Source organism: Furipterus horrens, unplaced genomic scaffold (assembly GCF_987537825.1).
Source record: "Furipterus horrens unplaced genomic scaffold, mFurHor1.1.pri manual_scaffold_17, whole genome shotgun sequence".
Classification (NCBI taxonomy): Eukaryota; Metazoa; Chordata; class Mammalia; order Chiroptera; family Furipteridae; genus Furipterus; species Furipterus horrens.
This window is the reverse complement of record NW_028327187.1, coordinates 65140395-65167489: the sequence shown is the minus strand read 5'-3', so window position 1 is coordinate 65167489 and position 27095 is coordinate 65140395. Positions and strand designations below refer to the sequence as shown.

The window sequence follows — 27095 nt, the reverse complement described above, 5'->3', positions numbered from 1 at the left end:
TTCAAGAGTGCATAGAGTTTAATTTGATTCAGAGACTGTACTGAAGAGATAGTCTTCAATATTTTTGTTCAGGTAACTAAGTTTCTTGTAGCTAGGTAATTATAGATACTTTTCTAATTAATTAGGCTTTCTCTTTCAGGTATTATCTTTTGTTTCATTTTCAAAGAATGTTAATGTTTTTAAGTTCTTTTAAAATTTTTTATGCATTCGAGCACTTTATTATAAAATTTTAGTCAGGAGAACATTTGAGATCTTACTTCCTACCATATGTCATTAGTTTGGCTCAAATAAACTAATATAAAATTCAGAAAAAAATAAATAAAATTACAATTGTGTTACACTTGAATACACTTTTAATAATTGTGGATGCCATTCTGTGTTGAAGGGATATTAATATCTGTTAAATGAAATATCAAAGCCTGAAATTTTAAGTTTCAGTGTATAGCAGTTAATCATCTTTTAAAAATTTCCACCCAGAAAAAATATTTTCCTTATGATTTTTAAATTACATTTTATTTTATTGCCTTAAAATCATTTAAAGTTCTCAATATTTGATGCGTTAAAATATGCAGACAGGAACAAAATTTTTTAATTGTGATGATCAGGTACCCAGAAGAAATCAGGGAAAACTGAAAGAGAAAACCCATATTCCCAATGTCTGTGTGAGACATATTTCTCATTTGCTTTCTATTTTTTTCTTCTATAGTCTAGATAAACTTTTAGGGGCTATAACTACGGCAGCAGAAAGAAATAACAGGGAACGATTTTCACCAATTGTGGAAGGATTAGAAAATCATGAAGCTTTGCAATTACAGGTGAGTTAGTTTTTTATTAAATTGCTTCTAGGATTATAATTGGAGTACTCATTTTTTATGACACCAACTATATTTGAGCTAACACTTAAGTTGAACGAAATGTAAAAATGAAGTTCTTCTGTTGTTTGGTTGTTCATAAAAGCTAGAAGTTTTGCCCTGACTGCTGTGGTTCAGTGGTTTGAGTGTCACCCTGCAAACCGAAAGGCCACCTGTTCAATTCCTGGTCAGGGCACATGCCTGGGATGCGGGTCAGGTTCCCAGTTGGGGGTGTGCAAGAGGCAACCTGTGAATATTTCTCTGGCACATTGATGTTTCTCTCCCTCTCTTTCTCCTTTCCTTCCCCTTGCTATAAAAATAAATTTAAAGAAAGCTTTTTAAAAGCTAGAAGTTTTACCTGTGAGAATAGCGATTTGTTTAAAATTAGAAAAAGAAGCCCTGGCCAGGTAGCTCTGTTGGTTAGGGTGTTGTCCCGATATGCCACAGTTGCTGGTTTGATCCCTGGTCAGGGAACATATAAGAGTCTACCAATGAATGCATAAATAAATGGAACAACAAATTAATGTTTCTCTCTTTCTCTCAAATCAATAAATAAAAAAATAAAATTAGAAAAAGTACTTTGGATTATTATAAATGTGATTATGATTATCATTAATATTTGGGTAGAAATTTCATAATTAATAAACTGCAGAAATTAAAGCCTTAGCAATAATAAGGAAAACAGGACAAGCAGTTCAGCCAATGTCCTTCTTAACAAGTGTTAATGATATGTGTGGGCTTGTAAAAATTTAAGAAAACTAAACACATCTTACTTTGTGCCATACACATAACATTCTGAAGTCTGACTCACCGAAATAGTTGGGATTGAATTACAACTCTTAGGACAGGGTCTAATTGATAGCCCCGTGTAGACTCATCCTTAATGTTTTCTTTAGAAAAATGACAAAGCTCAGTAACTTTTCTTAGATGGTTTCAGGAAATGACCCATATGAGTGATAACTTTGTTCTTGACTGGTGAGAACTCATATTTATTGACCATACTTACAGCATAAGATACTGAACTAAACATTTTAGTCTGTGGCTATTATTTGATTTAATTTGCACAGCAACCCAGTTATGTAGGTACTATTATTTAGTAGTGAGTGTTTAATTATTAAAATTTCTTATCTGATGTAAAACAAACACTTTCTTTTCCTCTTTTTTTATTGTATTATGAATTATTGGTGTATTTTTTCACCAGAGATGGAAGCTAAACCAGTTGGAGAAATTGACTTGTCCAAAGAGAATACTGTAGTGTTATAAAGTTATAATCCCTATCCAAATATTTAAGGATATTTGTTACTTGTTAGTTTCACTCCAACTATTCTGAGCAGTTTGGATATACTTTTATGGTGTGCCTTTTATGTCCATTATAATACTTTAAAAATAATTGGGGTACTTACCTCCATGTTTTCCTTTCTGCAATACACTTCTTATTATAAAATGTATCTCAATAATTAATTTAATATCTCTACTGAAAGGTTTGAAAACTAACTTTTTAGTTGACTTCTGGAAATTTTTGTCCTTGTTCCTCTGGTTGGCTTACATAACTAAATTTTTTTGACTTTCAGTCATATGTAGGAGTTTGTACTTGTCTTACAAAATTTGTTTAGGAGGGATTAGGTTTTTTAGATATATTCAAAGACTTAGTGCCATCACTCACTCAAAATCACATGACTGTTACAGGGTAGAGCTGTGATTTGGAGCCAGGTCTTTGTGATGCCAACATTGGTATACTGAATTGTCTGATCTTTAAAATGACACCTCTGCTGTAGAGTGGTTTACCCAGATAATGAGAAGGGAATGATATTTTTCTAGCCTGCAGGAAGCTGGGCTCAATGGAATGGTAAAATGGCAGGTTGTTAACAGCTGAACATATGGAAAAATTATAGATATCTTGCTAGGTATTCAAGAGATTGTTGAATACAATACTCAATATAGATGCAAATCACAATATAAAATTTTCTATTCTATAGAGCTACAAAAATTAGTAACTTTTTATGTACAGAGCATATTACCCTCTCACAGGAATTTTGAAGTGGGTTTATTTGGACTATTTCATATGAATTAAAAAATACTAACTGAAAGTTCAAAAATATATTTAGAATGTAGAATGAAATACAGAAGTTTAAATCTGTTGTTAAAAAATATAATTAGTGCTATATTTTAACAGAATGACTTTTCTATTTCTGTAGTATCCTGAGACTTCTCAAAATGTTTTTACACTCTCAGGAAGTAATTTTGTTAAAATACAGGACTAATTATATTTTAAAATAACAACTATATACCTTTTATTCTTTTTTGTATGTTAAAACAGGTTATTAACTTCTAACAAAGGATTTTTAGCTCAACTTTAAAGTGAAATTTTATACTGTGATTGGATTTTTATTACCTTCAGTACTTCAAAAAATAGATAAGACAGTAACAAATCACATGTCTTCATATACTCTCTTTTTCATTGACTTCCCTAAAGCTTAGTAGCATTTTTTTTTCTTAATTAAAAATTTATTGTATTTTTTCCATCACTGTTTAGTCCTGTTACACCTGCCATCCTCCACCAGAAATCACCACACTGTTGTCCATGTCCATGAGTCCTTTCTCCGTTTTGCTGAATCCCTAAACTCTGCCCCCTCCAGTTGTCATCCTGCTCTCCATCTATGAGTCTGTCCTCGTTTTCCATGTTAGTTCAGTTTGTTCATCAGATTCCACATGTGAGTGAAATCATATGCTATTTGTCTTTCTCTGACTAGCTTATTTCACTTAGCATAGTGTTCTCCAGGTCCATCCATACTGTCGCAAAGAGTAAAATTTTATTCTTTTTTATGGCTGTGTAGTATTACATGGTGTAGATGTTCCATAGTTGTTTTACCCACTCATCTACTGATGGATAGTTCGGCTGCTTCCATACTTGATGATTGTAAATAACACTACAATGAAAATTGGGGTGCTTATGTTCTTTTGGATTAGAATTTTGGATTCCTTTGGATATATTCCCAGGTGTGGGATTGCTGCCTCACAAGGCAAATCAATTTTTAATTTTTTCAGTTATCTCCATACTGTTTTCCACAGTGGCTGCACCAATCTGCATTCCCACCAACAGTTCACTACAGTTCCCTTTTCTTCACATCCTCGTCAGCACTTATTGTTTGTTGGTTTATTGATTATGGCCATTCTGACAGGTGTGAGATGATATCTCATTGTGGTTTTAATTTGCAGCTCTCTGATGATTAGCACCTTTTCATATCCCTATTTGTCACCTGTATGTCCTTCTTGGAGAAATGTCTGTTTAGATCCTTTGCCCACTTTTTAAAGTTGGGTTGTTTGTTTTTTTTGGTGTTGAGTTTTGTAAGTTCTTTATAAATTTTTGATATTAACCCCTTATCAGATGTATCGGCGAGTATGTTCTCCCATTCTGTGGGTTGTCTTTTTATTTTATTGATGTTTTCCTTTCCTGTGAAAAAAACTTTTTTAGTTTGATGTAGTTTCTTTTGTTTCTCTTGCCTGGAGAGATATATACAATAATATATCACTATGAGCAATATCCGAGATTTTGCTGCCTTTTTTTTTCTATGATTTTTATGGTTTAGGGTCTAACATTTACATCTTTGATCTATTTTGAATTTATTCTTGTATGTGGTGTATGAAGGTGGTCTAGTTTCAGTTTTCTGCACATACCTGTCCAGTTTTCCAACACCATTTATTGAATAAACTATCTTTAGCCCATTGTATGTGCTTGCTTCCTCTGTTGAATATTAATTGACTGTAAAGGTGTGGGTTCATTTCTGGGCTCTCTATTCTGTACCATTGATATATATGTTTGTTTTTATGCCAGTACCATGCTGTTTTGATTACAGTAGCCTTGTAGTATAGTTTTATATCAGGTGTTGTGATTCCTCCTACTGTGTTCTTCTTACTCAGGTTAATCCTAGGTAATATATGTGTGTGTGTGTGTGTGTGTGTGTGTGTGTGTATAGTAGCAATTATGAATGGGATTGTTTTCTTAATTTTCTTTTCTATTAGTTCATTATTGGCATATAAAAATGCAACTGATTTCTGGATATTAATTTTGTATACTGCTACTTTTCCAAATTCATGTATCAGTTCTACTAGTTTCTTGGTGGAATCATTGGGGTTCTCTATGTACAGTATCATGTCATCTGCAAATAATGACAGTTTTACTTCTTTTCCAATTTGGATGCCTTTTATTTCTTCACCTTGTCTGATTGCTGAGGTTAGGACTTCTAGTACTATGTTGAATAAGAGGTGAAAGTGGACAGCCTTGTCTTTTTCCTGATTTTAGGGGGAATGCTCATACTTTTTACCCAATGAATATGGTGCTGGCAGTGGATTTATCTTATATGGCCTTTTTTATGTTTAGGTATGTTCCTTCAAACATACCTGAGAGTTTTGATCATAAATGGGTTCTGGATTTTATCAAATGCTTTTTATGCGTCTATTGATTGATCAGGTGATTTTTAGCCTTCATTTTGTTTGTGATGAATCACGTTTATTGATCTGCGAAGGTGGTACCAACCTTGCATTCCTGGAATAAATCCCAATTGATTATGTTGTGTGATATTTTTGATGCGCATTGCTGTATTTGGTTTGCTAATATTTTGTTAGGATTTTAGAGTCTATGTTCATCAGGGATATTGGCCTTTAATTTTGTTTCTTTGGGTGTCTTTTATCTAGTTTTGGAATAAGGATAATGCTGGCCTTGTAAAATGAGTTGGAAGCCTTCCCTCCTCTTAAATTTTATGAAATAGTCTGAAAAGGAGGTGTGTTAGTTCTTAGACTGTTTGGTAAAATTGAACTGTGAAACCATTCGATCCAGAGCTTTTGTTTGTTGGGAGTTTTTTGGTTACTCCTTCAATTTCACTAGGTGTAATCTGTCAATTCAGATTCTCTGATTGTTCCTGATTTAGTTTTGGAAGATTGTATGTTTCTAGGAATTTTTCCATTTCGTCCAGGATGTTTAGTTTATTGGTATATAGGTGTTCATAATATTTTCTCACAATCCTTTGTATTTCTTTGATGTCAGTTGTTATTTCTCCTGTTTCATCTCTAAGTTTATTTATTTGAGTTCACTCTCTTTTTCTTAATGAGTCTGGTTAAAGGTTTGTCAATCCTGTTTTATCTTTTTAAAGAACCAGCTCCGCATTCAGTGATCTTTTGCCTCAATTTTTTAGACTCTATCTTTATTATTTCCTTCCTTCTACTCACTTTAGACTTTATTTTTTTTATTTATTTATTTTTAAAGTCCCTTTAAGTGTAAAGTTAGATCGTTTATTTGAGCTCTTTCTTGTTTTTTGAGATAGGCCTATAATACTATAAATTTTCCCTTAGGGCTGCTTTCCCAGTGTCCCACAGATTTTGGACTGTTCTGTCCTCATTTTCATTTGTTTCAAGGTATCTTTTGAGTTATTCCTTGATTTCTTGGATGACCTTTTCATTGTTTTTCTGTATTTTTCAGTGTTCTTCTTGTGATTGATCTCTGGCATTTTGGTCTGAGAAGATGCTTGATATGATTTCAGTCTTTAAAGTCTTTAAGACTTGTTAATGACCTATCATGTGATCTATCCTAGAAAACGTTCAATGTGCATTTGAAAAGTATGCATATTCTGCTGCTTTAGGCTGAGATGCTCTGAAGATATCAATTACATCAATTTGATCTAGTATGTCATTTAAGACCCCTATATCCTCGTTGATTTTCTGTTTGGAAGATCTGTTTTTTGAAGTTAATAGGATGTTAAAATCCCAGACTATGAGTGTATTTCTGACAGTCTCTCACTTTATGTCCATCAAGATTTGCTTTACATATTTAGGTGATCCTATGTTGGGTGTGTAAATGATTATTAGGGTTATGTCCACTTGTTAGATTGTTCCCTTTATCATTATGTAATGTCCTTTTAGTCTCTTACTGTAGCCTTGGTTTTAGAGTATATTTTGTTGAATATAAGTATTGCTACCCCAGCTTCTTTTTTCCTTTGCCTTTTCATGAGATAACTTTTTCTATTTCTTTACTTTTAGCCTGTGTGTATCTTTCATTCTGAGGTAAGTCTTGGAAGCAGCTTATATATGGGTCTTGTTTTCTTATTTATTTAGCTACCATATGTCTTTTGGTTGGAGCATTTAAGCCACTTATATATAATAATTATTGATAGATGCGTTTTTAGTGCCATTTTATTGTTAGTCTATTTTCCTGTTTTTTTCCTTCTTTTTTTCTCTTTTTCTTCTTTTTCTGAAAGCAAGCCTGTTAACATTTGTTACAGTACTGATTTAGTGTTAACAAACTTCTTTAGCTTTTTCTTGTGTGGGAATCTCCTTATTTCTCCTTCAATTTAAATGATAGTCTTGCTGGGTAAAGTAGCCTTGGTTGTAGGTCCTTGGTTTTCATCACATTGAATATTTCACGCCACTCCCTTTTGGCCTAAAATGTTTCTGTTGAGAAATCAGATTATAGTCTAATTTGTGTTTCTTTGTATGTAACTAGCTACTTTTCTCTTGCATCTTTTAGAATTCACTCCTTGTCTTTAACCCATGACATTTTAATTATTCTGTGTCTCAGTGTAGGCCTCTTTAGGTCCAAATTTTGGGGACTCTCTTAGCTTCCTGGACTTGTGTGTCTCTTTTCTTTACCAGATTAGGGAAGTTTTCAGTCATTATTTCTCCAAATAGGTTCTCGATCCCTTGCTCTCTCTCTTCTCCTGGTATTCCCATGATGCAGATGTTGCCATGCTTCATGTTGTCCCAAAAGTTTCTTAAGCTCTCCTAATTTAAAAAAATTTTTTTTTTTTTTTTTTGCTGCTGTGCCTTTTTTCCCCCTACCATGTCTATCAAATGAACTGATTCAGTTCTCTGCTACATCTAACCTACCCTTTTTTTCCTTCTGGTGTATTATTTATTTTTGATACTCCTTTATTTTTTGACTGGTCCTTTTTTATGGTATCTATGTCTTTTGTCATGCTGTTGAGTATCCTTGTAATTATTACTCTAAACTGTCTATCTGATAAATTGCTTGCTTCCATTTTATCTGGCTCTTCTTTTGGATTATTCTCTTGTTCTTTTATTTGGAGCCTGTTTCTTTGTCTTCCCTTTTTTGATGCTTCTTTGTATTTGTTTCTATGTACTAGGTAGATCTGCAAAGACTCTGGTGTAGGCCTTTGTCAGACTCTGATTGTAACTGGTCCTGGGCAACCTGTTTGGAGCTATCAGCAATCCACAGATTGTGACTCCCCTCACTGGGCCTGTTTGTGTGCAGAAAGAACCAGGCTGCAACCAAAGCCTGCATTGTCAGCACCAGGCACTGGTCAGCTGAAGTCTCATGGAGGTTTCAGAGATCCACCTTAGTTGTTAAACTAATCAATGATATAGCCTCAAGTTGTAATCGCCAACGCAGCTTAAGCTCCACTGGTTGGGGCTATTGCTTCCCATCAGGCTAATGCCATGTGGGGAATGATTCAGCACAGGGATCTTGCTGGCTTACTCTTCAGCTCTCTTCCTAGAGCCACATACCCCAGGCTTTCTGCAAGTGTCTTTAGTCCACTCTGTCCACACTCAGCCTGAGCCCATGATAAGTGGCTACGAACCAAATTTTGTATGTTGGCACTTTAAGAGGCTCTCTGATTCTCCAGCCATCTCTCCCTGGCAGACAGAAACCCCACTGCTTTTCACAGATGGATATTTTATGGGTTCCTTTCCTGGCTCTGGCGCTATAGGCTTGGGAGCCCAACTTGGGGTTTAGACCCCACAGTTCTCAGGGGGTGCCCCCCGGTTGCTGAAATATCCCTCCAGCACTTCAGCTGCCACCTGTGGGAGCACAGGCAGCCCTCTTGCACCTCCTCCACACTCCCTACCAGTCTTATTGTTGTGAAGTGGTTTCTTTTGTCTGTCCATGGTTATAAGACTTCTCTCCAGCTAGTGTTCAATTGGTTATTCAGGATGACTTCTCTACAATTTAGTTGTAATTGCATATTGGTTCTGGGAGGACATTAGAGTAAGCTTCCACTTAAACCTTTACCATCTTGGATCTCCTAGCTTAGTATCATTTTCAAATTTCCCTCATACTGCAACACCCTCTTTTGAACCTACTTATCCTGAACTTGTCTCTCATTTTACTTTTTCTTTTTATAGTTCAAATCTCTAAAAGAATCATTAATACTTGTTTTCTGTGTTTCCTGCATTACCTTTTGCAACTTGGCTTTTTCACAGTCCACAAAAATGTCAACATTGATTCTCTAAGTTGAAAATCCATTCACCTATTTTCAATCCTTATTACTTGGCACTGTTTATTCCCTCTCCCTTTGAAAATTTTACTGCCTTTGGGTTTTCAGGCATCATTCTCTTCTTGTTCTCTAACTACTCTTTCTCTATTTTTTAAAATGTGTTTCTCTTCTTGGGTATTTGTTCTCTGTGTTCTTTCCTTGATCCTCCTCTGTTGTCATTTTTATGTGTATGTACATACATATGCACATATACATATATATGAATACACATATATTTTATTTTCCTTACGAATATTCTTAATTGCTTGTGTAGCTTTAACATCCACTAGGTTCTAGTGATTCCTCAGATTTGTAAGTCCAACTTTTCTTTATCTCTATTCAAACCTATATGTCTAATTGCCTAACTAGGTGACTTGCAAACATCATAAAAAAAAAAAGAAACTAAAAATAGCATTTATAAACCATACATCAATGTTCTAAATACTTTACATATGTTATCTCATTTTTAAAATTCTCAGTAATTCTATGAGAGATAGTAGTAGTATTCCTATTTTATAGGTGAGTAAACTGAGGCTCACAGAGTTTACAATAGCTTTCCTAGGGTCATAGGAGGCAAAACCCAGGTTAGACACTAGAGTTTCTGGCTCAAAGCACATGCTCTTAACCATTACACATACCTCCTGAGCTCACTCTCTCTTTCTCTTAACCTGATTCCCTTCAAAAGAAATCTATACTTCCATCTTTCTCATTTTAGATTATAAATCTAATCTACCTAATCTTGAATTTTCCTCAAGACTTCATTCTTCCTTGTCCTTGTATCCAATTAGTCACCAAGTTTTATAGGATAGACTATGGATTCAGCCCCATGTTTCTAACCCTACTGCCTTTATCTTCCCCCACCAATATTATTCAAAAAAACTTTAAAATTAGTACCATATACTGATGCATTCTTCCTCACCATATATATCTTTTGTGCTGTTGTCAGTTATCCTTAAAAAATAAATCCAATTCAAACATGGTAGCACTCCTAGAAAGCTATGCTTATGACTAATTGCTACATTGGTAAAGGTGAAGAGGCCTAATCATGATGTGTGACCTTTTTCAGTGTAGCCCCAACTTTCAACTTTCAGCTTACCACTGTCCCAAATGTACCATATGTTTTTGCCATACTTACACTGGTGTTTTACATATATGCCATAGATTTTAAGTGCACACAAATGTTTTATAATGTAGAAAACTTGACTTGAAATATTGAGTTGTCTCAATATGATCGCTATCAACTTCAGCTGGTCTACCCAACCATGGAGTATTGTCCAACGAGAAATCTCCAGCACAAGACTCACAAACCTCTTTTGACATTTTCAATCTGTCACAACACCTTTTATATACACTGCAGAAATATTTTTGTTTTGCATTTCAGTTGTGATTTTACCTTTCTTGAAATAATAAAGCATAATATGCTGAAAATGTTGCATATCTTCTTCCATCTTCAATATTAAAATGGTTACACAAAAATTCGCTAATTTTGATTTTTAAAAAAATGCACATGGTTGTGAAAGCTGTCACAATACAATTTAACAAAATTGTTTTGAATGAAGTTAAAGGCAACTAATCACTAATAGAGCCATCTTATTTTTTGGCCAACCCAGTACAACCCTTCCATACCTATATCCCTTTCCTCTTGGAATGGTTTAATGAGAGCACAAAGGAGGGCACATTTTGCTATGTTCTCCATAAATCTCGGAAGGCTTCAGTGTGGAGGTGATGCTTTAACTAGGTCTTGAAGGGTAAATAGGAACCAGTATTATGGTAGGATGGGATACAGGGGAAGGACTTCCAGTAGGTAAAAACTGAAGTCAGAGTAGTCTGCCAGTCACTTCACAGAAGAAGACATAGTGAGGTAATATGAACATATAGTTGAAACCGATTTCCTCATACCACTGCAGGAGAAGCTAGGGTACACTGAACATAAATAATAGTTGTTATGGAAAGAGAAAGTAGTATAGTTAACCTCCAATGATGTATTATAAAAAGAGCCCAGTCTTTACAGGCTGCTGTTACTGTGAAAGGTGCCATGTCTTAACATGTTTCAGGTGCTGTGTGCAGAAGTGTATTGAGCGTGATTTGAGACATTTTAAAAATGTTTTCTAACATTCCAAAAAATAATAAAAATTTTTCATGTCATTATTAGATATGGTACATGAAAACATAGCAGTAAATATACATTTACTGATGTGTAATAGGTTCACTTATCCTGACTACCTACTGGGTAGATTTATCATTTTGGAATATAACTGAGAACCTAAAAGGAAATTAAAAAAAAGTAAAACAGTCTCAGCAGGCTACAAAATGTCACCAAATCCATCAAGTTAACCTGATGATGACAAAGACCTTTTGGCCTTTAATTGGAGCCTATTAACTGTTTTTTTTTTTTTTTGTTTGTTTGTTTTTCTGTGGTGCCTCAATGAGCCCAGTTATTTCTTTTCTATCCACATTGGACTAGAAGCACAGGTTGTGAGATTGGAAGAGGGTTTATTCCAGACTGGTGCACTACAATGATCAAGAAGTGACAACTGACAGAAAAAAAGCCAGGGAGGAGGAGAAAGAAACAAAATAAAAGACTGGAACTAGAATGCAAAAGTTATAACATTTGGTTTCATTTAGTGTCGGAGCAAGTGACCCTAAAAACCTCAATAGCTCCTGAGGGTATCTCTGTTTTATATTGTAGCTCATTAACTCACATATTTAATCATGTCCCTGAGTTAGCAAGAAAAGTAGTAAGTTATATTTAGGATATTTTGTTTAAGAATATGGGAATTATATAACTATTTCAGGAAGATTTTTATTCAAAAATACATGATGTTAAATGGAGAAACCATCAGATATATGTACTGATCCTTTGTAGCTTGATTCTGTCCACAGTGGTTCTCGAGTGTTAACATTTCACTCTAAGTGTACTTGTAAATTAGCTATTAGTGCTCTCACACCATCACATATGAGGAAGTAGTTTTGGATAAATCATTTATCATGTGTCAGTAGAGGAACATTTATAATAAAAGAAGACACTGCAGCTCATGAATAAGGAGAAAATTTGGGAAAAACAAATGTGTGTGTTAAGTATTAAGTGTTGCATGAATGCCTGATATTACGAAAGTTGTTTTCCTTATTGACAGTTGTATATTATTACCATTTTTAAAGTAGGGTTAGTACATGGGGAAATTATATAGATATATTTGTACAATGCAGTCCTTTTTCAAGTTATCATATTGGCTTCTCCAGCACAATTTGACACTATCTGATCACTCCTTTATTGTTGATCTCTTTTCCCTTGACTTCTATGATAGTTTTCCTAGCTTTTCTTTTACTTTAGTTGCATTTAAAATCTCCTGTCTCTGTGGTAGGCTTAAATATACTGATTGCTAGAGCTTGGTCCTAAGTCCTTGGGTCCTTTACATTGCCCATTCTGTACATTGTCCTTAGGAAGCCATATCCATCTTTATGACATCAACTAACACTTATATGTACCGGATCTTGCTGAATTATTTATTCCAAATTCCTCCTGACGTACAGACCCCATATGTTCAGCTGTCTCTTGACTGTATTTCAAATTCAATATTGTCCTTAATAGTACGTGCTTTCCTTTTCTTCATCCTTCTTCCAACTCTAATCCCATCTCCAGCCTTAAGCTGCCTTTCTCTTGTGTTCCCAATCCTGGTTAACCTTAGCGTAATCCTCCAAGTAGCATGAAACAGAAATGTAATAATCATCTTCAATTCTAATCCTATTTTTCAACATCTCCTCAGTCACCAAATTCTGGCAGTTCTATCTCCTTAGTGTTGTACTTCCTCCTCCTCTACTCCTGCTGCCATTTCTTTGTTTCAGGGTACTATTTTATTATTTCCCTGGACTCTTACATATCATCTCTACCCTTCATTCTAGCTCCTTTTAAATCATCTTCCACAAAGTTATACTTATGAAATGCAATTCATGTTATAGCACTGCTTGAAATCCTGCAAAGGCTTCCTATAGCCACTAGAATTCAAGTCTGGTCCTCGTCCACACAATATATTTTGTCATTTGACTCTTTGCTGATTTCTCTCTAGCCTCATATTCCACTATTGTTCTACAAATACTTTTTGGTCTAGTCGTACTGTGCTCAGATTCCTGAACATTTCATGCTGTTTCATACCTCTACCTCCGTATCTTTGTACATGGTTTTGTCCTGACTATAACCCTTCTCCATTTCTCGACTTAATTAACTTGCTCTGTACATTTGTATCTTTCTTGGTTGGTAGTTATTTTGACTTAAACCATGCTTTTTTCCTAACCCCTGCTGGGCTAGTATAAAGAAAGGCCTTGTTAATATCTACAAAGTACTTAATAAGGTCAAATGTGTGACAGTGTAAAATTTTTAAAAGCAGTTTGTCACAGCTAATGGCAATATGGATTTCTGAGAATGCCCTGGAGTTGACAATATTGTACTTTATAGCTCTATGAACTGTGATTAAAATAGATGTTTGTATAGTTTTGAGAACTGAAAAGTTAAATAAAAAGTTCTAGCATTTCCCACTAATTCTCTGAAGATGTTCCATGTTTAACTATTCCCTTCTCTACCATTTAGGTAAGAAACTGAATGCAACTTCTTTTTTAATGATATAACTTATGCTGATAAAATTTGAACTATTTAAATACTATTCACCCATTATATTTTAACCAATTCATTAGGGGCAGTTAGGGGTTACACAGAAAACCCTAAACAAATAAAGAGCTTTGTCTTTAGAAAGTTTATAGTCTATTTGTGATATTCCACTCCCTATACCACACCCCAGGCTGAAGATAATAGCACCCTGTGATTAAAGAATGCAGGTGGTTATTGTAGAAAGAGAATGTACTGTTATAGCAAAGGAAAGGTTAGAATGTGGTAGAAAAACTGATAGTAATTCAGCTTAGTATATACTTATTTATGGCACAAATTAATGGATGTTTAATCACATGCACAGATTTGTCGTTTTATCTATATATGTTTATGCATGCACTTAATTGCTAATATAAGTATTATATAGAAATCTCCTTGTGATGTAAGGAGATTACTGAATAAAAATACAAATGTACAAAATACCTGTTTCTACTGGTTTAAAATCAGAATTGTAGTACTAGCCAAGCGTATTTATTAATAATGGAGAAAATTCACTGATTTCCTGTAATTTAAAATTTTTAATTCTCATGGGGGATGTATTTAAAACAAATAGATATAGCAGACCATTTTGAACTTAGAGCCATTATAAAAGGAACTAAGCAGGAGAAGAAATTTGGATAATAGACTTCGCGATATTCAATTCCAGTGTGCTTGTATTCTTTCTCTAAGCACCAGGAAAATTGCTCTTCAACAATGCCAGGTTTGTACATTGTAGTGTAGTAGAAAGAATCTAAGACTAAAAGTTATGCAGCCCAAGTTCTAGTCATCTTTGTGGTTTATTATTAGCTGTATGATCTTGGGAAAATTACCTAATCTTTCTAGGTTTTCAGTTTCTTTACCTTTAAGTGAGCATATTAGACCAAAGTATTTTATGTTCTCTATAGCTTTAAAATCCTATGATTCTTTAGTATCTATCTCTGAAGTGGAATTTTTTTTTTTTAATTTTTGGATTTTCAGTTACAGTTGTCCCCTTTTCCCCCAATTTATCTCCCCCACCCAACCCACCCCCTCTCCCGCAATCATATCCCTCCCCGTTGTCCATGTCCATGAGTCATTTATACGGGTTCTTTGACTAAACCTTTCCCTTACTTATCCCCTTCTCTCCCTCTCCCCTCCCCCCTACTGACTGCTATTCAGCTCTTTGTTCTATTTAGTTCATTTTTTTGTGTTGTTCCTTAGTTTCCTGTATTAGGTGATATCATATGGTATTTTTCTTTCCTTTCCTGGCTTATTTCACTAAGCATAATTCTCTCTAGTTCCATCCATGTTGTTGCAAATAACAGGAGTTCCTTCTTTCTGTTGCATAGTATTCCATTGTGTAAATATATACCACATATTTTTAATCCACTCATCTACAGATGGACACTTAGGCTATTTCCAGCACTTAGCTATTGTAAACAGTGCTGCTATTAACATAAGGGTGCATAAGTTCTTTTGAATTAGGGTTTTAGGATTTTTCGGGTGTAATCCTGGCAGTGGAATTGCTGGTTCAAAAGGCAGTTCCATTTTTAGTTTTTTGAGGTAATTCCATACTGTTTTCCATAGTGGCTGCACCAGTCTGCATTCCTACCAACAGTGCAGTAGGGTTCCCGTTTCTCCACACCCTCGCCAGCACTTGTTGTTTGTTGATTTGTTGATGATGGCCATTCTGACAGGTGTAAAGTGGTATCTCATTGTGGTTTTTATTTGCATCTCTCTGATGGCTAGTGATGTTGAACATTTTTTCATGTGTCTATGGACCCTCTGTATGTCTTCTTCAGAGAAGTGTTTGTTCAGGTCCTTTGCCCATTTTTTAATTGGATTGTCTGTTTTCTTGATGTTGAGTCATATAAGTTCTTTATATATTTTGGACATCAGTCCCTTGTCTGAGGTATCATTGGCAAATATGTTTTCTCATATGGTTGGTTTCCTTTACATCTTGTTGATGTTTTCTTTTGCTGAGCAGAAACTCTTTAGTTTGATGTAATCCCATTTGTTTATTTTTTCCTTTATTTCTCTTGCCTTAGGAGTTGTATCTGTGAAGATATTGTTATGTGAGATATCTGAAATTTTCCTGCCTATGTTTTCCTCTAGGACTTTTATGGTGTCATGGTTTACATTTAAGTCTTTGATCCATCTTGAGTTTATTCTGGTGTGTGGTTTAAGTTGGTGGTCTAGTTTCATTTTTTAGCACGTTCCTGTCCAGTCCTCCCAGCACCATTTTTTGAAGAGGCTCTTCTCACTCCATTTTATGTTCCTTCCTCCTTTATCAAATATTAGTTGACCATATAGTCCTGGATTTATTTCTGGACTCTATTCTGTTCCACTGATCTATATGTCTGTTCTTATGCCAGTATCAGACTGTTTTGATCACAGCGGCTTTGTAGTATTGTTTGATATCTGGTGTTGTGGTTTCTCCTGCTGTGTTTTTCTGTCTCAAGATTGCTTTGGCTATTCTGGGTCCTTTTTGGTTCCATATGAATTTTTGAAGTAATTGCTCTAGGTCCGTGAAATATGTCATTGGTATTTTATTAGGGATTGCATTGAATCTGTAAATTGTTTTGGGTAGTATGGCCATTTTGTTGATGTTGATTCTTCCCATCCAAGAACATGATATTTGCTTCTATTTATTTGTATCTTCCTTAATTTCTTTCTTCAATGTAATGTAATTTTCAGAGTACAGGTCTTTTATGTCTTTGGTTAAGTTTATTCCTAGGTACTTTATTTTTCTTGTTGCTATAATAAATGGTATTTTCTTTCTTGTTTCTGTCTCTGATATTTTATTGTTGGTGTACAGAAATGCCTTAGATTTCTGTATATTTATTTTGTACCCTGCTATTTTGCTAAATTTGCTTATTATATCGAGTAGTTTTTTAGCGGAGTCTATAGGATTTTCTATGTATACTATCATGTCATCTGCAAATAATGATCATTTTACTTCCTCTTTCCCTATTTGGATGCCTTTTATTTCTTTTTCTTGTCTGATTGCTGTGGCTAGGACTTCCAACACTATGTTGAATAGGAGTGGAGAGAGTGGATATCCTTGTCTTGTTCCTGATCTCAGGTGGAATGCTTTCAGTTTTTGTCCATTGAGTATGATGTTGGCTTCAGGTTTCTCGTATATAGCCTTAATTATGTGGAGGTATGCTCCCTCTATTCCCATTTTGCTGAGTGTTTTCATCATAAATGGGTGTTGTACTTTATCAAATGCTTTTTCTGCATCTATTGATATGATCATGTGAGTTTTGTCTTTCATTTTGTTTAGGTGGTGTATTATATTTATTGATTTGTGAATATTAAATCATCCTTGCATCCCTGGGATGAATCCCACTTGATCGTGGTGTATGATCTTTTTGATGTATTGCCGTACCCTGTTTGGCAATATTTTATTGAGGATTTTAGCATCTGTGTTCATCAGTGATATTGGCCTGTAGTTTTCTTTCTTTGTTGTGTCTTGACCTGGTTTTGGAATTAGGGTAATATTGGCTTCATAGAAAGAGTTTGGGATTTTTCCCTCTTGGATTTTTCGGAATAGTTTGAGGAGGGTAGGAGTTAGTTTTTCCCTAAATGTTTTGTAAAATTCGCCTGTTAAGCCATCTGGTCCAGGGCTTTTGTAGGCCAGGAGATTTTTGATTACTGTTTCAATTTCATTAGTTGTTATTGGTCTGTTCAGGCTTTCTGCTTCTTCTTGATTCAGTTTTGGAAGATTATATGTTTCTCGAAATTTGTCCATTTTATCTAGGTTTTCAAATATCTTACCATACAGTTTTCTGTAGTAATTTCTTACTATCGTTTGTATTTCTGTGGTATCAGTCATGATTTCTCCTCTTTGATTTCTGATTTTGTTTATTTGTGTCTTCTCTCTTTTTTCTTGATGAGCCTGGCTAAAGGTTTGTTGATTTTGTTTATTTTTTCAAATAACCAGCTCCTAGTTTTGTTGATCTTTTGTATTGTTTTTGTTTGGTCTCTATGTCATTTAATTCTGCTCTGATCTTGATGATTTCCTTCCTTCTACTTGCCCTAGGCTTTGTTTGTTGTTGTTGTTTTAGTTCTTGTAGCTTTAGGGTTAGATATTTTATTTGTACAGTTTTAAATTGTGATGATTATTTTGATTTTGTTCTCATCCAGTGAAAAGAACTGTAATTTTTTAGTGTTATAAAGGAATAGAGGTAATTAAGATGGCTATTGTTATGCACATTATTCAATATACCATATTTTTTGCACTATAAGACTCACCTGACCATAAGACGTATCTACGTTGAAAGGAGGAAAACAAGAAAAATAATATCTGAACAAAATGGTGTACTAAAATATTTAACAAAATGTAACAATAATACTTTAATCACGTAAAGTGAACAGCAGTCAACAGCGGTATTAAGAACCATCATCACTGCCATTAACAAATGAGGAGTGACTTTAAGGTTCAAGTATGTCTCTAGTTTCTTGGGAACCCCAGGAACTCAACATCACTAGTGTCAGAATTTATGAAGCCCAGTTGCTCAAAATCACTGATATCAATTTCTTCGCTATCTTCATACTGACCAGATGCCCTGAGATTCAGCAGTAAAGTGGGACATTTAAGTGTCCCCAAGGGTTTCACGTGTGCCCACCGCTTCCTCTTATAACAGCTATCACCACCGCTGACAGGTCATGGTCTGTGATGCAACATTTGCTTCATAAGACGCATAGACATTTCCCCCCTACTTTTGGGGGGAAAAAAGTGCCTTTTATTGAGCGAAATATATGGTAAATATTTCTATTAAAAAACATTTCTTTAGCAGATTATGTTGTAAAATGACATGGCAGTATGACTATTCATCTTACATTATTTGTAATTAATTAGATATTTATTAGAATTTGATAAAAAATTAAATAGTACATTGATAAACCATTGTCATTACCTGTTTAACTACTGAATTCACTGTCTCCTAATTACTTTAAACTATAGTCAATGGATGCAATTTCTTTATTAATTTAGTTATTCACATATTATATATAAAGTATTTAATAGTGTTGCAATATTTCTTATTAAATGTGAAGTTACAGTATTTTGATGTTGATACATTCATTAATTTCGCTGACTTTTACTATGTTTATCTTCTTCTGCTCTAAATACTTTCATTTGTATAAAGGTACAATTCCAAGACTCATTAACTTATTTCTTATGAAAGTATTCTCTTTACCTGTAGGATATTAGTACAAGATGTTAAGTTAAAATTTCTTCTGGCAAAAACAATTCTACCAGATGCCAACTCTTCTCTCTATTAATGTTAGTTTGGACATGTGCTTTGGCTTGTTTGGGCATGTCATAGTTGTAACATAATAAGGATTATTCAAACAAATATAGCTATGGTTGTATAGAATATACAAACATATCACAGCCTATCCTTACTATGAAGACTTCAATGTTTTCTTATTATAAATAGGAGAGATATGTGTCTATTAAGGTATAACCATAATAATTTATCTGATACATCTTTTAAAGTAATGTCAAGTTTGGCAAATGTTCAGTCAGTTGCATAAGTGTTTTAGCATTGATATGGATTAGACGTATTGTTCAGTTATTGTTTAGATATCTAATAATGTTAGAAACAACCCCAGTCATCCCCTTTAAAGCATGTAACTCTTGATTTTTGAACCTGGATGTGAAGTAAATGTAATCATCTCTCAAAGAATCATCTTAAATGCGTAAGATATAGATGTAAAAATAAAAGCGAAATACCTTTTAATCTTTTCTCTCTACTTGAAAAAATAATTATCATGATAATAGGTCTAGACAAGTCAGGTCAAAATACAATTGAGATATGTATATATAGTTTTTTCTAATGTTTTTATTCCATAATGGTTTTTTTTTTGTGAGGCAGTTAAAACTTTATTGGTGCAAGCAGGCAGCACACCAGATTAGGCCTGTGGGCTGCAGTTGACCCATGGTCTGTTGTTTGTCAACCCCTGGTCTCTATTATTACTTAATTTTGGCAGCCTCAGGAGATTGGTTGTTGCTCAGAGGAGGAAAGGAGGCTTGAAGATCATGGGGGTTACCTGGTCAGTCTGGGGTCCCTGTGGGACATCTTCAGGTACAGCTGGATTTGTAGGTGGGGGATCAAAAAGGGGGGAAGACAGAGGTCAGTGTTCCAGCCCAGAAGAGGCCTCAGGGTCTCAGGCAGATAGAGTAGAGCCCATCCTAACTATTAATTTATTTATGTCCCCTTCTATATATACAAAATCTGGTATTATCCAGGAGTACCCTTGCAGTCAGCTCTTTGACCACTCCACTAGTAATCACATACTTTAAAAATAATCAATTTAAATGTGCAGCTCTTCACTTAAATTATTAGCCACTTGCCTTAGACTTCAGTGGCATTTTCTAAAAATGCTATTAACTAATAATGTATGGAACACCTGACAGTTAGCATTTTGATGATTACCTTTAGCTTATAATTCCCAGAAAATAATTCCCCTTTTATAGTAGAGAACCTCAATAGCAGAAGATAAGAAAAGCGAAACCCATTTTCCAGTGTCAATATAATTAATGAATCACCTTCACTTGAAAAGAAGCCCTTATATTTACTTCATCATGTATGCACATTAGTATTGGTATCACAGTGCCTTCTAGTTGATCTTAATTCACTTGATTTATTTTATACATAATAAATTCATCTTAATCATATATTTTAATACTCTAAATTTCATGCAAATCCATTCCAATAATAGGATAGAGAGAGTATAAATCAATGTAATGATTTCTCTAAGTTATCACTGTTACCTGTTTAATAGCATGGTGCTTTTAGAACTTTATTTGATTTATTTTAGAAAGTGTTTATAACCATATAAAATTCAGGCCAAATGCACTCTGAGGACAGCTGAATATTTAAGATACATTTCATGATCTTTTTAAAGGACTCTCTTTGCATACTTCAGGAACTTTGAGTTTCTCAGGAAGAAGGTTAATATTCCTTCATATTGTTCAGCAAATCATAGAAGTACTTGACCGTCCATCATATCTTCATTAGAATTATTCTGCACACTAAAATTATTATTATTTTTATACTTTAAAGTCATCTTTAAACTTGTATAAATATGCTTTAGTAAGTGTAAAAATATTGTTTGAATACATTAATTAAATATTTATTTAAATAAAAAAATTTAAATGACGTTTGCTTTCTAATTGCAGGTGGCATGTATGCAGTTCATAAATGCCCTTGTCACTTCTCCTTATGAACTTGATTTTCGAATACATTTAAGGAATGAATTCCTCCGTTCAGGACTAAAAACAATGTTACCAGTAAGTTGAGCGTACACTTTTATTATTTTGATGAACGTTTACATTTTTCTTTCTTTAGACAAAAATATGTGCAACGGAGTAAAGAAATGTGCCTTGCTGTTTTCTTTTGTAAAGCATTAAACATTTTATAAACTTTTTTCTATTGTAGTAATATGTCTTTATATGCAACTGATGGTTTGTCCAAAAATGCTTTTTTTCTTCTTGAGGTCAGAAGGAAACGTCTTTTCTTTGAATGTAAATACTGAGAACATGAAAAGACTACTTTTTTGCATTTTCAATTTTTATTTATTTATTTTTCTTTTTTCTTTGATAACTCAGATTGATTTCATTTATATTCTGCACAAGTATGCATAGAATTTTGATTAGTATATTCTGGACACATTTTTTAAAGATTGGTATTCTTGTTACAGTCCTGTAGGAACTTTTCTAAAGAAAAATAGTTTTATTTCTGAATGTGAACATTTACTCCAATTATGATACTGTTAGAAACATTTTTGAAATGATATTATTGACTTGATCTGAGATAAATGAACAAACATTCTTTAACTACAAATACGACAACAGTGACTTTATGTTTTATTTGTATGTAAACTGAAGAGGGAATTTTTTCCCAGACCATAGCATTGTTAAAGAAGACACCTGAGAAACACCTGAGAAACAATTTATAAAAGAGAGGAAAAAAAAAAAAAAAACGAGGAAAGAAAAACACAAAACAAAACAAATGTCAATGAGCATGTGTATAAGACTTAGGGTACTAAAAGCTAGAAATACCTTAATCAGAGACCTTTCCTGATGAAGAACAAGTGTGTAGCATGCATCAGTTACTTGTGTGTCTTAACTGTAATTAGTTGAAATGCATCATCATAAAATGAATGATTGGGTCTATTGACACGAATTTTAATCAGATATATGATTGGGTTTATTTTAGAAATTTCTATGTCAGTTCCACTTTGAATGATTCTTTAATCCATGAATTTAAGAACCAAGGAATTGGTTTCAGTGAATCAAAGCAACCTTTTAAGTGACCCAGAGGATTCAGTATTCAATTAACAGTTACATTATATAACTACAGTGTGTACAACACATTTATTCTTGTTTTGTCACAAATATTTTTTCAGGAACAGTCTTTGGCCTTCAGTAGCTGGAGATAATGTATGGCTTTCATTCTAGCTTGCTTTTGAATTGCCTGTTCATTGGTTTTCATGCTCGACCACCCTGGGTTATTCTTCTGTTTCTGGGAGAGTAATAATGTCTTTGGGTACTTGCTGGCTGTAGGGGCTCCTTAACATCCTCTACTCATTTACTAATACATCATGTTTTCTGCCTTAGTTGTTGTTATTACCCTTTTATCTTTTATTTCTCTCTGTCTATTTATAATTGAACATCCTTTTTTCTGCCTTATACTGCTAAATGTCTGGTCAGAATAGCTGTGACTCTAATTTTAATTTATTTGTGTCCTCATCTTTTCAGGAAGAGTATGTATCATAGCTCTTGCACTTCCTTTTGCACTTTTGTCTGTGTGTCTTAATTTCTGCTGGGTTCAGTGGTCTCATAGTATGTTACTCTCTTGATTACAGTGACAGCTAAGATTTTGCATCAGTGTTTCTCAGCTACACTTTTCCCATTTGCCCAGTAGGCATGTATAAAGCTTCTTGTGGCACATGTACTTCTCAATATATGTATTCTTAAAACATGCTTAGAATTACATTTTTCTTTAAGTATCACATCTCTTTAATATGCCCATCATCTTAGGTCTCCATGATTCTGAAGTAGGAGGAATGTGGCAAGTGTCATGCTTCCTAAAGTTTTGGAAGAGAACCTACAAGGATTTGTGGGGGTCTTTTTCTCCCTAAAACAATGGAGGAAAATATAGTTGTGATTCTCAAACATGACATTGGTCATGTCCCCCTAAAAAGAGACTATCAAGATCTTATTGAGGGTGGGGAAGAAATGTTTGTTTTGAAAAAAATCATTCCCAGATATTCTGATATAGAAGATGAGAATCTGAATTCAGGCAGACCCTGAGATTAGAGATTCATTCTTTAATAACATAGATTTCACTGCTGCTACTGCTATTCTTATAGTTTTATTATCACAATATGTAGCAAAGGCTAGAGTAGTCATTCTGTAATGTATACTAGATGTACCTAACATGTCAACTGTCTTATTAATTCACTATTAACTTACTAAACATATAAATTTAAACCACTAGAATTCATAATAGCATTAAACATTTTACACATGTGATGGAACTTAGTATAATAATAGATGAGTCTTTAATAACCTTTCCTTTTCCTATTCTTATTTTATACCTCATTATAGCAAGAGGGTCTCCCTAATATTCTAGAATACAGCAGCCCATTAGACGTGGCCATGGCTAATATTAGTAGTTTCTATATGGGTCAGAAATTATTATTATTTTGAATCATTAAGCAAAAGGTAAGAATAATTCTTAGTATTTTAGTAACTTCTGAGACCACCATAATATTATAGTAGAGTAAAACTTTTTTATATAATTATCAGACTCCTCAAGTACAATTATTTTAATTACATTCTGTAGAAAAATTAATTTCAAAATTCCCCCATTCTATGGATAAATTATAGGATTTAAAGTGGAAAACTCACTTTTTATAAAATTGCTTTAGTAATTTGGGATAAATGAGTCATTACATACTATGCAGTGATTTTTAAAATAGTATTTGCTCTGTAGCTAACTTACATTGATTTCTTGTGAAGTCTCCCTCTACCTTTTATTTAGTTAAATAAAGTAGGAAAATATTAGGCAAATGAAATTTGAGAAGAAACATGATAGTAGGAAGTTGTATTCATAGGTAACAGGCATTCTTAATCTCTTTTAAAAGACTGACAAACCCTTATTCTTTTGAAGACTCAAATTTGGTTGCTCGACTGGTAATCAGTCATGCATTGGTAATGAACTTGGATTTCCTTAGGAGTGCACTATATTATAGAAAATTATGTGTTTCAGAGAATCCGCCTAAAATGTTCCATATCTATAGAGCAAATCTGTTTAAAAAATAACTGAAATGTGTTTAAAATATTTCACACGATTAGTAATAGTGTAATTCAGTAATTTTATAACATTCTACATATTTAAAGATAAAACTTTAGTTATGCATTTTCATTTACTTTTATAAGGTATCTGTCACCTTTGTGGCATATAAAAACTTTAATTAAATGATTATTTTATCAAGAATTTATAGATATAGCTTTCAAATTCGGACATTTGAATGAAAGGAAGTTTTATATACATGTATATGTGTGTGTATATAGCATATATATTTATTTTAATGGAACATTATTAATCAGTATTTATAAGATATTGCATTGATGCCTGTCCATATTTGTATATTATGCTGTATATGTTCACATACTATATATATTATATAAATAATGTGTTATCTGAATTTAAAACTAAAACATTTTACAAGTTATTTTTGAAAATATTTTAACTTTATTTATTTGTTTCTTATTAAATTTATTGGGGTGCCATTGGTTATTCACTGAAAATATTTTAATCATGTATATTGATTTCATGTTTTATAAAGTCCTGATACTAATTAAATCACAGTATTTAATTTGGATTTTTCTATTTCAAAGATATTTGAATGTGTTCAAGTTTTATAGTGAGCATCTAAGAAAAAATAGAATGTGATATAAGAATAATGGAAAGTTTATATTCCAGAATGTGTTCAAGTTTGTTTCTGCAGTGACCAGCATATTGGGTGTGTCTACCTTCTACTGTTTTCTGATAATATGACTGACGAATGTTAGATAATTTTGTATTCCAATACATTTCTTCATTCCCCTTCAAAGTGGAAAATTAGACCTAAAGCAAGTTATTACTAAAGAGGAAGCTAGTATAAATATGCTTATTTGTTATATATTTATAAGAAATTATACAGGTGTATATTAATAAATATTTTCCTCCTATTTAGCTGTATTTTCAGTTTATTGTTATGTCTGGGAATGTTAGGAAAAGAACGTCTAGAAATTACGTGAATTTGAATTTGGCTTCAGTATTTGCCATTATATCTCCATTTATAATTGTTCTATTGAATAAAAATAGAAACAAGAAGTGCATCCTATTTTGTTTTATTGACCTAATTTGAAGTACACCATGCTTGCATTTCCTTTTAGAGTTCAAGCTCAGCTCTGAAAATCCTAGTCCTCTCGGTACAGCCTTGAGCATCCACAGTTGTGATTATCCATATGGGTTTTGAATTCTGCAACTTAATGGACACATAATAAAAGATACTCCAGGTGATATATATTAAGCTCAACAATCTCTAGTGTGGCATGCTTCCAAAGATTTTGCTTATATTATTATTTTGAAAATTATCAGAGGTTTGTAATGCATGTGCTTATAATGTATTACAAAAACAAATCATTGATGCCCAAGTTGGTATTTTGTGATTAGGCTAAGCAAAAATGAAGGGTGGGGGGAGGAGGCTAGATATGCAGCCTGAGAAAAAGTCCTGATGCTGTTTTGCTTTGAATCACAAAATATCATTTACAATAATTTTGTTTATTCAATTTCTCATGCCATACTTGGGACTGTTGTGCTTGAGTATATCCTTGTATTTGTTCTTCATTAATACAATTGATCTATATTTGCACTTTTTTTTTGTTGTTGGCCAGAGGCATATGTGAATGATCTAACTGCATGAGTTCTTTCAGAATCTTTGATTAGTGTGTTTAGTAAAAAATGCCAGCATTTTATTTGGGTTGTTAAAATTTAGGTTTTTTTTTTTTCCTTTATAAAAGTGATTGTTAGTTTTTTTAATGTGAATAATCAAAATTTAGGGCATGAAAAGAAAATGCAGTGAATTTAATTAGGTTATTTTATTTTAAAATAGAAAAACATAGTACATTTACTTTCAGGAAACCAAGTGCGTGGGTCAGTATATGAAATTCTTCTGTGCGTATAAATAAATAATAGTGTCTGGACTTTATTACCAAAGTTTTATGTTTAAATATTAGGATCTAAAAGAAAAAGAGAATGATGAGCTTGATATTCAGTTGAAAGTGTTCGATGAAAATAAAGAGGACGACCTAACTGAATTATCACATCGTCTCAATGACATCCGAGCAGAAATGGAATATCCTTTTGACAAACCAGAGAACTTATATTGCGTGTGTTGTGAAAAAAGAAATTTGTGGGTGATATTGTGAACCATTATTAAAATTCTTGTCTGCAAGCCCCATTTATATCCATTTATTTATATTAGAACCTCGCTATGATGCTGTCCTTGAAACTCATGTTGAGGAACTGTCAGACTGTCCTGATGATTTACACAGATTATATTGAAATTGGTACAGTGGCTTGCTGTATTATAGGTGTATTCTCCTCAGTGGTCTTGAATATAAAGAATTTAAGGAACTATCTCATGCATAAAGATTTGGGGGGGAAAGTTCACTAAGTTCATATGTGGCTATTGGTAATATACATTTTAGTTTATTAAATAGTATTCAGTGGTTTAGAGATATAACTCAGTTCAAATAAATGTCTTATTCTCAATCCAGATATTTTGGTTCCCTAGCAAAACAAAGAAATGTTCAGATGTGATAATATCTGACTATAACAAGGCTGTGTGTTAGAAGCATTCAAGTCAAATACAATCTTCTTATGGCAACAATGATTTTGTATCTCATAGATGATTGTCACTATATTGTTGGCTGTTTGTTTCACACCCATTCAATTTCTTACTTATGGATTCTAGGGAATTGGGAAATACTTCTGAACCAAAATGACCTTTGAGCTGGACTTTTTTTTTTTTTCTATGATGTTTTCTTTCTTCTTCCTCCTCGCCACCTCAAAAAAAGCTGGAAGTAGTATTCCCTTCTTGAAACTCCTAAAGTACTTTGTATCTGTATTATTATGTACACATTTATGCCCCTTTGAGAATGAGGGCAGAAATGTTCTATTTCATATATTGCCTCCAGTGCTCCTATCGAAGTGTCTTACGCTTAAGTACTTGGTGTGCAACAAATCATGGTAATAAGTGTAATTTCTCATAATTTCTTATCCATCATTATTGACT

General features: G+C 33.5%; 1 protein-coding gene across 2 annotated transcripts in view; it reads left to right on the top strand.

The window, feature by feature from the left end:
• The window catches only part of DIAPH2 (diaphanous related formin 2), a 1048823-nt gene that overhangs the window by 264076 nt on the left and 757652 nt on the right, over positions 1-27095 (top strand). For both annotated transcript variants that reach the window (XM_090264504.1, XM_090264503.1), the window contains 3 exons: positions 707-815; positions 20923-21033; positions 26035-26153. In XM_090264504.1, the coding sequence (XP_090120630.1) occupies positions 707-815; positions 20923-21033; positions 26035-26153 (339 nt within the window). The remainder of the gene's footprint in view (positions 1-706; positions 816-20922; positions 21034-26034; positions 26154-27095) is intronic.